Source organism: Solanum lycopersicum, chromosome 6 (genome assembly GCF_036512215.1).
Source record: "Solanum lycopersicum chromosome 6, SLM_r2.1".
Lineage (NCBI taxonomy): Eukaryota > Viridiplantae > Streptophyta > Magnoliopsida > Solanales > Solanaceae > Solanum > Solanum lycopersicum.
The window spans coordinates 47,059,623-47,076,216 of record NC_090805.1 but is presented as its reverse complement, the minus strand read 5'-3'; the positions used below and the strand labels follow the sequence as shown (position 1 = coordinate 47,076,216).

Sequence of the window (16,594 nt, the reverse complement as noted above, 5' to 3'; positions counted from 1 at the left end):
TGGGCCAGAAAAATCACTTTTTTGGGCCAGGGACAGAAAATACCCAAATGGATTCAGCATATATATCCTTTCTTGGAGGAATCTTACTACCTCGTAGCTTCTAATTTTTCGTTTTTTGAGGGGGGGGGGATTTTGTGGCTCCTGAATTTTTACTCAAAATCTCTGATATTTTGGAGGAAATCTTAGTAACTCAATTATCGGAATTTGTAGCAAAATTTTTTGATCCTTTTCAAGGAATTTAGTAATTCAAGTATCTGAATTTTTACCTAAGTTTTCGTTTCTCCTGTTCTTCGTAAGCCAAAATAGTGTAATTAATATGTATGACCGAATATTCTAACCTCCAATAATCATCACTATCTGCTCCTCTTTTTCTTTTTTATGGGTTTTTGTGTCTTTTTTTTTTCTTTCTTTCTTTAAAATCAAAGGTTCTTCCTTGCAGAAAATGAAATCTATCATATATCACTTTTAATTTTTTACGAAATTTTTACGAAAGGTATCGATTTGTTGCTTTTTCACTTTATTCCAATCTTTAACCTAAATATATAGAGCCAATATATGGTCTCCATATAATATTAATAATAATTAGCCGTCTATGCCTTTGTCGTTACACTTGTTTTTAGAACCTTTATTTAGCATATGCAAGTTGTCCACATATTATATTTATATCATCCAAAGTTATGTATGTACCCCTTATTAGAAAATTACATCGCGTATATATATATATATATATGCATATATATATATATACATATCAAATAACTCTATACGAAGTCTTAAATATTGATCTGAAATTTATTTTTTTTTAAAGTCAATTTTTGTTATAACTCATTTTGTATCTTAATATATTCGACATCCGAGAGCAAAAAATAATAATTGTATTCTCTAAATTGATTTTTATCATCATATTGTTGCCGTGAGCATGATTAATTGAAACAGTTGTCATTGTACATAATTAATTTAGGATTATTATATCCCTAAAAGCAAACTAAATATTTAATGAATCCAAACTTATACCACCACAATTGTTTGATCATAATTAGTAGTAGTAGTATACTAATGTTTCCTATAAAAAATGTAATTTTTGCAACAACAAATAATATGACTTATATATAATTTTTTCAGTTGAAAATTGTCTGAACTCTTTGCTCCTTCCTACCTAACCACCATTAAACATTTTTGCTAAGAATAGAATATTATATGAGTAGATGAACAAAGTGAGACAAGTATGATCCAATCTTGTTAAGTTTTTGAGGAGTTAATATTCTCGTCATCTATACTAAAAATAGTTATCTAATAATATTTATTCAGTTTGAAAAATCAAAAGATAATTTGTTCTTTTATATCTATTTTAACCTTTCTATTAAATATTATTCAATATATTATGTAGTTACCAACGCATTAAACTTTGATTATTTAAACGATAATATAGTAATATTACCTTTATTATTCAGTATTTTCTAAGATACATGCCAAGTCAATATAAATTGACAACTATTATTGAAATGGGTGAGTAATTCCTTCATTTACTATATCAATTCATTTTAACTAGCAAAATTAAACACATCTAAAAGTTAAGCTTATTTGTGCTAATAAATAGTACAAATTGAACAAAAAAAAAGTTATGTTACATATAGAAGTATTTGACAAATAAGCAAATTATTATAAAAAAAAAAGTTAAACAATGGAAATAGAATTCGATAAGAATTAAACAAATTATATTATGAAACACCATTTATGCACCTATTTTAACTAGCCATGTTGCTGTTAATATGCACTTAATTAGTGCGCCAAAATTTGATACAGAAACTTCCATATAGAAGCAATCAAAATTCAAAAGCATTATTAGAAGTAATTATTGGCCCTAAATAATTTGTCCATATTTTTAAATAATAATGATTAACATTCTTATTGCTATCACCTGACGACATTTTCTATTTTAAGAAGAATATGCTTATTGACGTTGTTATCAACCCATTAATGACAAAATTATAGTATATTTCTCTTAATTCTCTAATTGTTTAAATTAAGCAGTACTATTGTTTTGAATTGTTTTTTTTAAAAGAAAAAAAATCAATTATTACTGTTGTATGAAATAATAAACACGTCTAACTTTAGTCATGAAACAGAAATATAATCCATTTTTTAAAATTTAAAGACAATTCCATAACGAATTTATGTTTAATTTTAGCCAAATATTTTTATTGAGTTTAAAAACTTAAGCAACTCCAAATGAGTAAAAGGAATGACTTATACATTACTACCTAATTAAATAAGATTTAAAGAATTGATAACAAAAAATTAATTAAATAAAAGAGTAATCACTCAGTAAATAGATTAGGATAATGATTTTTTAAATTATATAATTGAACTAAGGACGTGCTTCTTTTCTCTCTCTTTTTTCAAAGTTGGGAGGGAGTAGGAGAGGGAGAAACAGAGAAAAAAAATAGAAAATAGAAAATTAAATTTCACTAACAAAGTGAAAGTTTAGATAATCAATCAACACAGCTATTAAAATTTCGATCTTTCAATTATTACCAATAAAACTTCCTAAAGTTAATTGCTTTCCCTAGTAACCCTTGGTCTCAATTCTACCAACTCACAAACATGATTATAGCAACTTGGAATCACCTCTTTGAATCAAAACAACTAATTTCTTAGTTATTTAAATAAAAGTTGTTGTCCTAATAAAACCCCGATTTGAATTTGAGCAGATTATGACTCAATATATTTTTAATCTATTTTAGTTCAATAACTTTTAGGTTAGTCTTAGTTTTATTTATTTATTAATTTCTACATTCAACTCAATTTACTAATTTGACATCGTAATTTCCACTCAAATTATATTCCTTATTGTCTTTTTTTTTTTTTTTTAAAAAAAGACATTCCAAAGATGAGATAAATTATATTCCAGTATGTCTTGTCCAATATTTGATCTCATCTTGAAATAAGAATATATAATCAATTAAGACTTTAAGCTCATTTGAACATTTGCCCATAAAAAATGTTTGAGATTTTAATACCTTAGTTAACACTTGTATTAATAAAAATTACAACAAGAACATCAAGAATCTTTTTCAAAACCTTGAAGTTGATTTTGGGGATTTTCTTCTCAAAAAGGTATTTTTTATATTTTTTAAATGATAAGTGTGAGTTATTTATGTGTGTGAACTATTTGATGCTTGGGATAACCACAAATACAAAATCCCAGCTTGATTTTAATAAAAGTTATAAAGTTGGTGAATGAAACGATAAATAGTTTATAGTATGTTTATTTAATATAATGGTGGACTTCTAATGTTTTATTGCCGTTAGTGGAATTATTTAAGATGACTAACTAAAATATCATCATTTAATTAAATGACGGGATATGAATCTTTCAAAGAACATAGATCAAGTGCAAGACACTTGGTTGATTAAATTGATATTGTAGACATTATTGATCGATATGAGTTTGTTTATGATGATGGAAGTTGTTGGAATCAATTAAAAAGACCGACGTATTCGATTTGAAAAAGAAGAAATAATTTTTTAATTTATGTTTATTTTACTATATTATCAAGAACTAGTCATTTTTATTCATTTCTCAATGAGTTAGATGATTTGTAATAATTAAACATGAATAATAAAGTCTATTACTTTATTTATTGCTAATCTAAATATTCTTGTTAATATTTTGACTCAAATTCACTAAACATGTTGGATTCAACTCAAATTGCTCCGAATAAATTAAATATGTTCATTAAGATATGAAAGATTTCTTATTCCGTAATAATAGAAATATTTTTTTCATATAGATTTAAGAATTCCTTTTTCATAAAATCATGTTGATTTAACCAATTAGATAATAGTTCTTAGAAGTAAATTAAAATAAATGTATTTTCTTAAGATTTAAATATTCATTAAATTACACAAAAAAAAGTCTTTAAATTACACTTTTATGCTATCATTATAATAATACGTTTCAAATACTAGTCAAATTTCTCTTTAATAACTAGAGGATGGCAAGCCCGTGCAAGCACGGGCCTTATGAAAAATGATTTAGTAATTAATAGAAGTAATTATAATTAGATTAATTTAAATAAAATTTATTGAATTATAATTTAATTAATTTAAATAGTACTTGTTAAATTATAATTCAATTGATTCTAATAGGATTTGTCATAGTTCTATAATTTTGAGTTCAGGCTAACGACTTTATGAGTTCTCGATCTTTTATGAATGGTTCGAATCTCGATGGTTAATATCAAGAAAAGACAACTTTTTCATGTTTCATACTGAATATCAATTACTTATTCCTCAAATTATTTTTCAAGACTTAATAATAAAATTAGTATGGTAATTTATAGTCATGTTAATCATTATTTTCTTAATAAATGTGTCAAATTCAAATATGATAAGTAAAAGTAAAAAAAGAAAGTATTACAAAATTTTAAAAATAAATTAGTAAAAATATTATTTTTACTTATGAACTTTAAAGAGTGTAAAAAAATTAAAACAAATAATATGAAAGAATAAAACCATGTATTGCGCATAAACAATTTTGTAGATGTCCTAATATTATGCATGTGGAACAAACAAAAAAAATATACTAAATACTAATCATGAAATGAAAAAATATTATCTAAAAATAAAAAATAATACCAAGCACAAAAATACTACTAATCATGAAATGATAAAACATCACCTAAAAATAAAAAATAATACCAAGCACAGATATTGATACCACAAAGTTAACTCACTCTTTTATAATAGTAGAAAAAGAAAATAAAAGAAAAAGAAATCCATAGATAAGCCTTTCAAAATCGAAGTAGTATTTGTTTGATGACACAATTATAATACATAGAATTACGTATTTAATATCACAATTCTTTTAACAAATTATTCAATGGTAATTTGTATTCCTAATATCATGTATATTATAACAATATTTATATTATTTTATATTAAAAAAACGTTATTAACAATCTTAAAATTATAAAAATTATTTAAAAAATAAGATTTAGGGTCTGTTTGTATTAACTTGTGACTCATAACTTATGATTTATAAGTCAATAGCCATAACTTAGGATTTTTGTTAGGCATAATACATAAATATATCCTTTAACTTGGCTTTGAATCACATTTATGCTCTTCAACTTTGGGTGCGCATAAGTAAACACTTAAATTTGTATAAAATTGAACAAATAACACAGATGTCCTACATGTCATTTTTTGTCCTACGTGTATTTTGTCATGTAGGATTAGTGTGTTTATTTATTTAAAAGTTGAATAGGTAAAGTGTCTGTTTGTGCATTATAAAAGTTGGAGTTCAAAGTTAAAATTTAAAGTCAAAATTAAGGTCTAATATATGTATTATGTCTTTTTGTTATTATAACTTTAAAATAAGTGTTTATAAACACTTTTTAATTTTTCCCAAACAATTCAAAACTGCTCAAAACCTATCTTAACTTTAAAAAATCTAAATTAAGTCAATCCAAACCGACACTTCAAATATAAACAAAGTTATATTCACAAATAAATGATAACACTTTCTAATTATTAGCTAAGTTTCTTCTAATTAAATCATTGAGAAATCTTCTAACATGCATGCCTTGAAGAAAGTCATCAGAGATTCTTATTCAGTGTACGTACATGTCATTAGTGACCATTCATTATTTTTTTCACTTGCACAGTAATCGAGACAAGAAGTGACCAAATAAATTATGATATAAGTTTTTTTATACGTATGTATATTAATTTAATTTGAGATATTTAATAAAAGGATAGAACATAAAAAAACTAATCAAAACTTAATGAGTTTGGAAAATATTAGTAGCTTTAGTCAGTTCACTTGTCTTAAATTTGATTTTTCATTTTATAATTTTCTATTTTATTTTTTCTTTTCGTATGTTAGTATTTTTAATTTTTTTTAATAAGGTCAATACCTTAAGTGATGAGATGATTAAAATTTTCGTCGCTAAACATGAACATTGAAGCAAACTCATTTACTTTTTTTAAATATTTTATTGTGTCCGATAAAATATTATTATATTATATAATTAAAAATATTAATCCTAATAAATGTAGTTATAATTTTAAAATAGTTTATCTTTATAATTTTTTTCAATTTGTGTATTTTGCCCACCTATCAAATTAAATGAATGGAGTGTATATTCTAAGTGGACATTTGACTATGAATATCATTTATGAGTGAAAAAACACGTTTTATCATAGAAAATTTAAAAATCCATAATTTAATTGATTAAAAAATTATTTTTGCTCCAAAATACTTATAATTTTTTAAAAAATAATTCTAATTTGTATTAAGAGACAAATACTGACTCTAATTTTAGTTTGTTTCCAAAAACCCACAGCTTTTGCCTCCTGTTAATGATAAAAACAAGAACCAACTGCTTAGGACAAATGAAAACTTGTAATATATATTCATACGTTACCACAAAAACCCAAAAAGATCGATACAAAATTGAAAGTTGAATAAACATATAAATTAAGTAATAAATACATGAATTAAAATGCTCAAGTGACCAAACTAACCTTATAATAGTTTTTCTAAAAGTGAAAATGAGAAAAAAAAGTTTCATATAATTTAATTTGATTCTTATTGACCTGACACACTTCTTAAAAAAATATTAACTAGAGATGTATTTTTCTTAAATTAATCTTATTAATGATATGTTGAAATTCTAAATTTGACTACTATGAGAAAAATATAGTAAAAATTATCTCAATTTGCTAAAATGAAACGAAAAAAGTATATTTTATACTAATATATAACACAACAAATCAAATATTCAATGAAATAATTATCGTATTATTAATTTCTACATAACCAATTTTCATATAACTTGTTTTAAAGTTTACACCAAATGCCTTGTTAATATAATTTTTTTTTGATTTTTTTTTTGCAAACTTCACACTCAATTTTAGATTATTGTTTGCATATTATTTCATAATATATCCTATTATCTCAATAAACACAATATATAAAGAAATTATATTATTTTTCATCGTCGCATAATATCACATATCAATAATCTAAAGAATAAACCTAATAAAATAAAATACAACAATACAACTTATATAAAAATACAAGGTAAAAGATAAAATATAATTAGTAAATAATAAATAAAAATCAAGTAACAATACAATCAAATCATATTCTATCACTACACAAAATAAAACGTTTCATTATTATCAACAAATAATTTTGATAAAACAACTAGGCTAATAAACAATATTCTAGATTATTCTAGGATTGAGATGTGATCAAAATTAATCAAAACGAATATTACGTCACGACGAGTATACTAATGCATTCTCCTTTTAATTATTATTAATAATAATGTCTTATTGAAAGAAAAAATAAAATTAATACAATATAATAAAAATAACAATCGAAATAAATATTTATATTTAAATTAACGAGAAACTTTTAACTACATATTGTACTAGCTAACTACGCTTCAACTAGATTGTTGTAATAACAAAATGAGATTCTAATTTCTATAATAACCTTTGCAACAGTACATCGATATGAAACAGAGTAGGGACTTAATCGTCATACTACACAGCCAACTCTGGCTATATAAATGAGTTAAGAGAATCTGTGAATGATGCCCTTCTTTCCCTTTTGTTATCTACACATTAGTTTTCTCTCTCTAGGAATCACTTTCTCTCTCTAATCTGATATAGTAGTAGTTGTCTTCTCTCTCCGTCTCATTTGCGTTTTGTAGGTTACGGCGGTGGTTGGTTGGAGAAGGGCGGAAATTGGTGTACCGGCGGTGATTTTGAGGTATACATTTCTGTGATTTTGATGTATCTCTGTTAGTTTAGCATTTTAGATCTAACTGGTTCAGCGTTTTCAATTGTTGTTTATGTTCAATTTAGGGTTTTTGCTTTACGCCGATTCTCCGATTGTTCTACTTTTAGCTGAGTTCACTTGATGATCAGATCTAACTGACTGTTGATTTGGTTATGATTTTTTTTCTCATTTATGCTGTTTTCTTTTTGCCTTGTTAAACTTTTTATGTGCCTTTTCCTAGTCCTTGTTAGCTCTTTTTGTGCTGTTGCGAAGATATGATGGGTAATTTTGAATGCTGTGTGTTTGAGGGGTTTATCTCTTGTATGTTCTGTTTTTGGTGTGTTAGTTGTATAGACTACTGTTAAGAAGTGAAATGTGGATTTCTTTCCTATTTTATCTTCTGGGCTCTATTTGAGTTCATTTTAATTTGATTGACCTGTTTTGACTTGGCATTGAGTTTAGGGAAGTGAATAAACTATTGACTGTTGTGGTCTTTGAAATGAAAGATAAGTAGAATGTTGAATATGACGCTCTAAGTTGTGTTGCTGCTGTTATGTGGAGTGTGAGGTTGTCAGAACATGTTCTTTATATTTTCCTGTATATTTTCGATTAGTAAAGTTTAGTTCTTGTTAAATTCTCACCTATATTTTTAACCTTATTTGTCTTGTTATCTATGTGTCACATGGATTTATTATTCTGTTCTATTTACATGTCCGGAGCAATCTGTTCGAGCATGAATTTGTCTTTTGATTTTGGGAAGGGCAAAATGCTTCGATAAATGATCTCTGAAGCAGAAATTAAACTAATAACACCGTGTCCGTTTTTATCACAAAACCCAGTTGGAAGCATTCTTGTCATCTTGTTTGAAAGGTGTATCTTTTATGTTTTTATTCTCTCCGGGATTGAGAAATGGAAATGGTATGAGCTTTTACTGTTTTGTTGTCCTATAGTACATTCTTCTTTTGAGCATCCACGGGGTGACCTAGTGGTCAATGGTGGGTCAAAGAACCATGAGGCTTCTGGTTCAAATCCCAGCAGCAGAGGCAAAAACACTAAGAGATTTCTTCCCATATGTCCAAACCTTGGTGGACCGAGTTATCCGGTACCTGTGTTGGTAGGAGGTAGTAAGTGCCTTCAGAATTAGTATAGGTGTGCATAAGTTGGCCCGGACAATCACTACTATAATGAAAAAAACGTTCTCTTTGATTGCCAAATGTTATGCCTTCAAAGCTTGGATATGTTCGTCTGTAATGAAAAAAACATTCTCTTTGATTGCCAAATATTATGCCTTCAAAGCTTGGATGTGTTCTTCTGTGAATTGTAACTGAATCTCGTTAATCCTATTATTTAGGACTATGTTTGCATGAGATCATACTGTGGATCTTTTGTTTCTGTTTGCTATAGAAGTTGCTTGAACACGTATTGATAGAGATTTTGTTTGTGATTTATTGGGGGGGGGGGGGGTTTGGAGCCTATCAGTTGTAATCAGGGCTCATAGATTGATATCAGATATGTTTTTTGATGAGTTCATCAATTGTGTTTTTAAGGACAATGTGGCTGATCTCTACTTGAATATTTTTTAAGTGACAATTGTCTTTTTTTTTATAGTTGCTATCATGGTGCGGAAGAGGAGAACTGATGTTCCTGGTGGTGCTGAGAGCTCTGAGTCCCACGAAACTGGAGGGGGACGAGGTGGTGTCCAACGCCCACCACCACAACAGCAACAAGGTGGAGGAAGAGGCTCGGGACCTCAGCGTGGAGGATATGGTGGCCGTGGTGGTGGAGGAGCTCCTCGTGGTGGAATAGCCCCTCAACAGTCATATGGTGGACCCCCCGAGTACTATCAACAGGGCAGGGGAACTCAGCAGTATCAACGAGGGGGAGGACAACCCCAGCGCCGTGGTGGTATAGGGGGCCGTGGGGCACCTTCTGGTGGCTCTTCTAGGCCACCAGTTCCCGAGCTGCACCAAGCAACTGAGACTCCACATCAGCCCGTACCATATGGAAGACCAGCAGAAACATACTCAGAGGCTGGCTCCTCATCTCAGCCACCTGAACCAATGACACATCAAGTTACTCAGCAGTTCCAGCAAATTGCTGTGCAACCAGAAGCAGGTGCATCCCAAGCAATTCCACCTGTATCGAGCAAGTCAATGAGGTTTCCACTTCGGCCTGGAAAGGGTAGTAATGGAACTAGATGCATTGTTAAGGCCAATCACTTCTTTGCCGAGTTACCTGACAAAGACTTGCACCAGTATGATGTGAGTGCTCAACCATTGCCTTTTCTTCCAGTTATGATCTTCCTTGTATTATCTATGAGGGTCTTATCCTGATATTGATTTCATCCTTTCTAATGGCTTTCAGGTTTCAATTACACCAGAGGTAGCTTCCCGAGGTGTCAACCGCGCTGTCATGGAGCAGCTTGTAAAGCTTTACAGAGAATCCCATCTTGGGAAGAGGCTTCCAGCCTATGATGGAAGAAAAAGTTTGTACACCGCAGGGCCCCTCCCTTTTGTTCAAAAAGATTTTAAAATCACACTTCTTGATGATGATGATGGACCCGGTGGTGCTAGGTATGCTCCTATGGATTTGAGAAGTCAAGAAACATTTTTAGCAGTATTTAATGTATGCCTTTTCTAATTTGTGTTGGCAGGCGAGAAAGGGAGTTTAAAGTTGTGATCAAGCTGGCTGCTCGTGCTGATCTTCATCATTTAGGGATGTTCTTACAAGGGAGGCAGGCGGATGCACCCCAGGAGGCCCTACAGGTTCTTGATATTGTTCTGCGTGAGTTGCCAACAAGTAGGTATGGTTCTTGACTGGCTTTAATTTCTGTTTTGTCAAAAGCATTGATTACTTCTAAATTGTTGAGTTATGTATTTATCTTTTCCCTTTAATTCATTGTTACCTGCAGGTATTGTCCCGTGGGCCGATCATTCTATTCCCCTGATTTAGGACGAAGACAACCACTAGGTGAAGGTTTGGAGAGCTGGCGTGGTTTCTACCAAAGTATTCGTCCTACGCAGATGGGATTATCCCTGAATATTGGTCAGCACATTTTTCATGACTATTACATTTTGATTTCATTTCTTCATTTTGTCGAACTTGCAACTGATTATCAGTCAAGTACAGCATTTTTACCACAATGTGTGCCTGTATGGGAACATGTTTCTCATCAATGTGCCCTTCTACAGATATGTCTTCCACAGCATTCATTGAGCCACTGCCGGTCATTGAATTTGTGAGCCAGCTTCTGAATCGGGATATCTCTTCTAGACCATTGTCTGATGCTGATCGGGTTAAGGTTGGTTTTGCATATGACTATCGTATTCGTGATAGTCTCAGAGTCTACCAGAGCCTTTTACTGTTCCCAACAATTGATTGGGACAATAAAAAGAACCCATTTATTATATATATTAAATCTTCTCCTGCAGTTCCCTTTAGATATCATTTCATCCAAATAAGGATTTATTTCCAACAGCATCTACAATGATACATTCACATATTAGGGCCATTTCCTTTTTTTCTTTTTGGCAGGTTGTTTGGTTAATTTTGTTTTTAACCCTATTGAACTGCAGATAAAGAAGGCCCTGAGAGGTGTAAAGGTGGAGGTCACTCATCGTGGGAATATGAGGAGGAAGTACCGCATATCTGGTTTGACATCTCAAGCAACAAGAGAGTTGACGTATGTATTTCACTCAAGTCTGTAATTATGATGAAACAATTTTCTCTATGTCAAGTCTTGTCCATAATATTTTGCAGTTGGATCAACTTTTAACTTTTTCAAAAGAATATATTTTACAGTTGGATCAATTGGTGCAGTTAGTGGTGTGCCATCTGATCTTTAATGTTCTGTTGTCTGTATGTGGGATTAACTCATCGTTCTAATCACTGTGTTTTATTTGTTTGGGTAGTTTCCCTGTAGATGAAAGAGGTACCATGAAAGCTGTTGTGGAATACTTTCGAGAAACGTATGGTTTTGTTATTCAGCATACTCAGTTGCCTTGTCTTCAAGTTGGAAATACACAAAGGCCAAATTATTTGCCTATGGAGGTGGGTGTGTTTTATCTTTCACATAACTTGTTATTTTCCAAGTATCTTGTGTATTTTATGTGCTTACATATCTCGAGTCCAGGTCTGCAAGATTGTGGAGGGGCAGAGGTACTCCAAACGCTTGAATGAGAGGCAGATAACAGCACTTCTGAAAGTGACCTGCCAGCGTCCTCAAGAGAGAGAGAATGATATTCTTCAGGTTGGATATTGCTTCCAAACTGTTATCAATACTCCTTTTCCAAATGATGGGGTTTATGGCTAGTGCTTTCTGATTTATATCTATGTTTGTTACTGGCTTTCTGTGGACCTTGAAGCAATTAACTTTCTTTCTTACGCCTTCCGCACCCAATTGATGTGATGCACTTTTGACTGGGCAAAAACTTTAAGAAAGGATGGGAGACTTTTGCTTGTGAATGAATCTTATGTCTGTATGAGTTTTCAAAGATATACTGACCTACGTCATCCTATTTTCTACCATGAACTCGAATACAATGACAATTTGGTAGTAACTTTCCAGGTTTCCATGTGCTTTCTAATTTTTAAATGTAAAACCCGTGGCGAAGAGAGTTGGGATGGGTGAGTAAGGATTCATATTTGTTTTTATGAGTATTTAGAGGATTCATATTTGTTTTTATGAGTATTTAGAGGATTCGTATTTGTTTTTACGAGTATTTAGAGGTGTAGTTCATGGTGATACAAACAGAGTGTTTGAAATCTCCACAATATTAGTTCTGCTTTTAGTCAGTTAGTTTACAGTGAATTAAACAGGTTTTGTTGACTACTGCCTTTCCACCATTCATCTCTGCTGTTTGTGCATCATTGAATGATTAATGTTTTCGAGGATAAATTTCTGGCCTTTTTGCAATATTATTTGTATTTACCATGATCTGTATTTACCACAATCTAATCCTTTCTTTTGTTAGACTGTTCGTCACAATGCTTATTCAGATGACCCATATGCGAGGGAATTTGGTATTAAGATTAGCGAGAAGCTTGCTCAAGTTGAGGCTCGCATTTTGCCTGCACCTTGGGTAAGTTATAGCTCTCCTTTTCTTTGTTGTGATCATGTCGTCGAGGATGATGGTTTCCCTTATCCTTCTGGATTTAGATGCTCTTGCTTCAATTTTGCTTTTTGGAGTGAATTAAGTTTATTTTAGGATTGTTAAGTTATGTTTATTGTTTCTGCAGCTTAAATACCATGATACAGGTCGAGAAAAAGACTGTCTACCACAAGTGGGCCAATGGAATATGATGAATAAGGTAACTGATATTAGCATGATTGAGATCCATGTTGCCAGTTTGACTGTCATTTCCATGCAGTTAAATGCCATCTATTGGTGTGTGTTCTCACAATGTTAGTCTTGCTTTGCCTCTAATTACTATTTTAAGGCCCCAAATGAAGTATCAGTTTAGTTGTTCATGCCTTATTTTACCTGTCTTTACTACATATGGCTTATGATAGAAAAACCGACCTCAAGGAACTTTAAAGTGTGCTTTGTTTTGTCCTTTCCTTTTTAATCTTGTAGATATCCTGCAGCAATTTCATCATATATTGATGGTCAAAAATTAGTTTGGTTGCTCTTTGTTACCCGTTCCATACACTATGTATGTTATGCTGTACCCTTAGAGATGCAGAGCTAAATTCGAGTTTTCTGATCCCACTGTTTGATCAACGTCACTAAGATCCATATACTTAGCTGCACCTTATGATAATATAGCCATAAAAGTTTATAGCAGGTTTGAACAAGGAAAGAGTTCTGGTGATAACTAGGAACTCAAAGACAATGAAAGGGAGTAGTATCAACGAAACAGTTGAGCATAAGAGTTCTTGATGGATACTTCCCGTTCATAGTTTTCTTTTTCTATGAAGTACATTTTTTTGCTCTGTTATGTGTCGATTTTCAGTCAATATTGGAGATTAAGTTAGTTTTAAATCTCAAATTAGCTGCCTTTCTGTTGAATTTCAGTCAGTGTGGGATGCGCTTTGGTTAATTACTCTACTCTATTGTTGTCGACAGAAAATGGTAAATGGAGGAACAGTGAACAACTGGATCTGTATAAATTTTTCTCGCAATGTGCAAGACAGTGTTGCCCGGGGATTTTGTTCTGAGCTTGCACAGATGTGCATGATATCGGGCATGGTAATTGGACTTTAATGTTTTTCCATTTTTATTACTGTTACTTTTTTTGGTGGTCCCGCGACATAAAATTTTAAGACACTATTATATCTTTGTAGATCTTCAACCCGAATCCTGTTTTACCACCAGTGAGTGCTCGCCCTGATCAAGTTGAGAGGGTCCTGAAAACTAGATTTCATGATGCTATGACGAAGTTGCAGCCGAATGGGAGGGAGCTCGATCTGTTGATCGTCATATTGCCCGACAATAATGGCTCCCTTTATGGTACAGGCCAAGACTGGTGAAATTCATGTAGTGTTTCTTTGCAAGCTCCTGGAATATGCTGCAACTGAAGTATTTTATTTCTTTTTCTAGGTGATCTAAAACGAATTTGTGAAACTGATCTTGGCATTGTCTCGCAATGCTGCTTGACAAAACATGTGTTTAAGATGAGCAAGCAGTATTTAGCCAATGTGTCCCTTAAGATTAATGTGAAGGTTGGAGGTAGAAACACCGTGCTTGTTGATGCGATCTCTAGGCGAATTCCCCTTGTCAGCGACCGCCCAACTATTATTTTTGGTGCAGATGTCACCCATCCCCACCCTGGGGAGGATTCTAGCCCGTCCATTGCTGCGGTAGGTTGTTGTGTACTTCATTCTTTTGGTTTCTCTGATCCTCTTGGTAATCTATTTCTCCAAAGCAAATATAGTGCTCAATTTTCATATCTTTTAGGTGGTTGCTTCTCAAGATTGGCCTGAGATTACCAAGTATGCTGGTCTGGTTTCTGCTCAAGCTCATAGGCAAGAGCTTATACAAGATCTGTACAAGACTTGGCAAGATCCAACTAGAGGAACTGTGACTGGTGGCATGATAAAGTATTGTCCTTTTCCCTTTCCTTTTTTGAAAGAACATGCCCTAATGTTCGAATTTTTATTGTACTGGACTTAATTTTGCTTCTGATTCTTGCTCTTTTATCTATCACTCAGGGAATTGCTGATTTCCTTCCGTCGAGCGACTGGACAGAAGCCTCAGAGAATAATATTCTACCGGTATTTATGATTAACCCTTCTATGCCTGCAATTTGCAATTTTTGTTTTCCTCTTGGGCTGAAATTGGTCGTCTTTTCTCCCCTCAGAGATGGAGTTAGTGAGGGACAGTTTTATCAAGTGCTTCTTTTTGAACTTGATGCAATCCGCAAGGTATTTTCTTTTCTGCTATATCTTAGTCTGCCTGTTTATTATGAACTCAGAATTTCTTTCTATTTTCTGGACGATGAGGATGGCTAGAAACAAGCGTGCCCTTTTACTTGTTAGAAGTTCTGAACTGTCTTAAATCCGATTCAGGCTTGTGCATCTTTAGAACCCAACTATCAGCCCCCAGTTACGTTTGTGGTGGTGCAAAAGCGTCACCACACAAGGTTGTTTGCCAACAACCACCGTGATCGAAATGCTGTCGATCGGAGTGGGAACATTTTGCCTGGTGAGTGTTAATTTCAGTATCTCTGATGATTCTATAATAGCTGCAAATGATCCTAAAACCTTCTTAAAATGTAATTGTGAAGGTACTGTGGTTGATTCAAAGATCTGTCACCCTACTGAGTTTGATTTCTATCTCTGTAGCCATGCTGGCATACAGGTAATAAGATAGATATTCTATAAAATTTGATCGTCATGTTTAAAGGACTTGGTTGTAAGTTCCCAATTTTGTGGTATTGCAGGGTACTAGCCGGCCAGCACATTATCATGTCTTGTGGGACGAGAACAATTTTTCTGCTGATGGGCTGCAGTCTTTGACTAACAACCTTTGCTACACGTAAGTTGAATGTAGCTTCCATAGTTCTTTAAATCTCCAGTATTCTGATGGACTTTTATTTTTTTTCCAGATATGCTAGGTGTACTCGTTCTGTCTCCATTGGTATGTTCACTGGCTTGTTAGTGGTTTTTCTTTTGCATCTATTTTTGATGCCCAATCTAACCCCTCTCCCCCCAATTCTTTCTTGGAATTTCCTTTCTGTGTAACCTGTTCATCATAGCATGTTAGTGAACTTGAGTTCGTTGATGTCGTTTGCAGTTCCTCCAGCATATTATGCACATTTGGCAGCTTTCCGTGCTCGTTTTTACATGGAACCAGAGACATCTGACGGTGGATCTGTCACAAGCGGAGCTGCTCCGTACAGAGGTGGTGTAGGAGCTGTTGGAAGGAGCACAAGGGCGCCAGGTGTTGGTGCTGCTGTAAGGCCCCTTCCTGCTCTCAAGGAGAATGTCAAAAGGGTGATGTTCTATTGTTAGAAGTCCTCTCTAACCAGGCTATATGATATGGACATGCTGGAGTAATTTCTTTTCAAATTGTATGTGATTATCTCACCTTGATGTTTATGAAAGTTCAGTTGTCAGTTAAACAGTAGTTTATTCGCAAGTGATGTTTGTAAATTGTGGCTTGAACAATTGTTATTGAAGAGCATGGCTAGTTATTTAAGTGCCTTGTTATTTTCTTTTTTGGTATTTCTCTACATAACATAAAAAAAAAGGTCTTGACAATCTTGTGAACATGCGCCCTTGTGTAGATGTTAATTGAAGACAGTAAGTTTCATAGCAAGCCCATGATAACACGACTCACTCATCTGTAG

General features: G+C 32.4%; 1 protein-coding gene across 1 annotated transcript; it reads left to right on the top strand.

Moving 5' to 3' along the window:
- Positions 1-7,612: 7,612 nt before the first annotated feature.
- Positions 7,613-16,443, top strand: LOC101247032 (protein argonaute 1A-like). Its single transcript, NM_001279128.1, has 22 exons — positions 7,613-7,792; positions 9,410-10,062; positions 10,166-10,374; positions 10,455-10,604; positions 10,713-10,846; positions 10,993-11,102; positions 11,377-11,483; positions 11,713-11,851; positions 11,934-12,050; positions 12,775-12,882; positions 13,040-13,111; positions 13,870-13,992; positions 14,088-14,253; positions 14,344-14,603; positions 14,701-14,843; positions 14,955-15,017; positions 15,104-15,167; positions 15,312-15,447; positions 15,530-15,603; positions 15,686-15,780; positions 15,851-15,882; positions 16,039-16,443. Exons 2-22 carry the CDS (start codon positions 9,418-9,420, stop codon positions 16,254-16,256), a joined length of 3,165 nt encoding a protein of 1,054 aa, NP_001266057.1. The 5' UTR covers positions 7,613-7,792; positions 9,410-9,417; the 3' UTR covers positions 16,257-16,443.
- Positions 16,444-16,594: the final 151 nt, after the last annotated feature.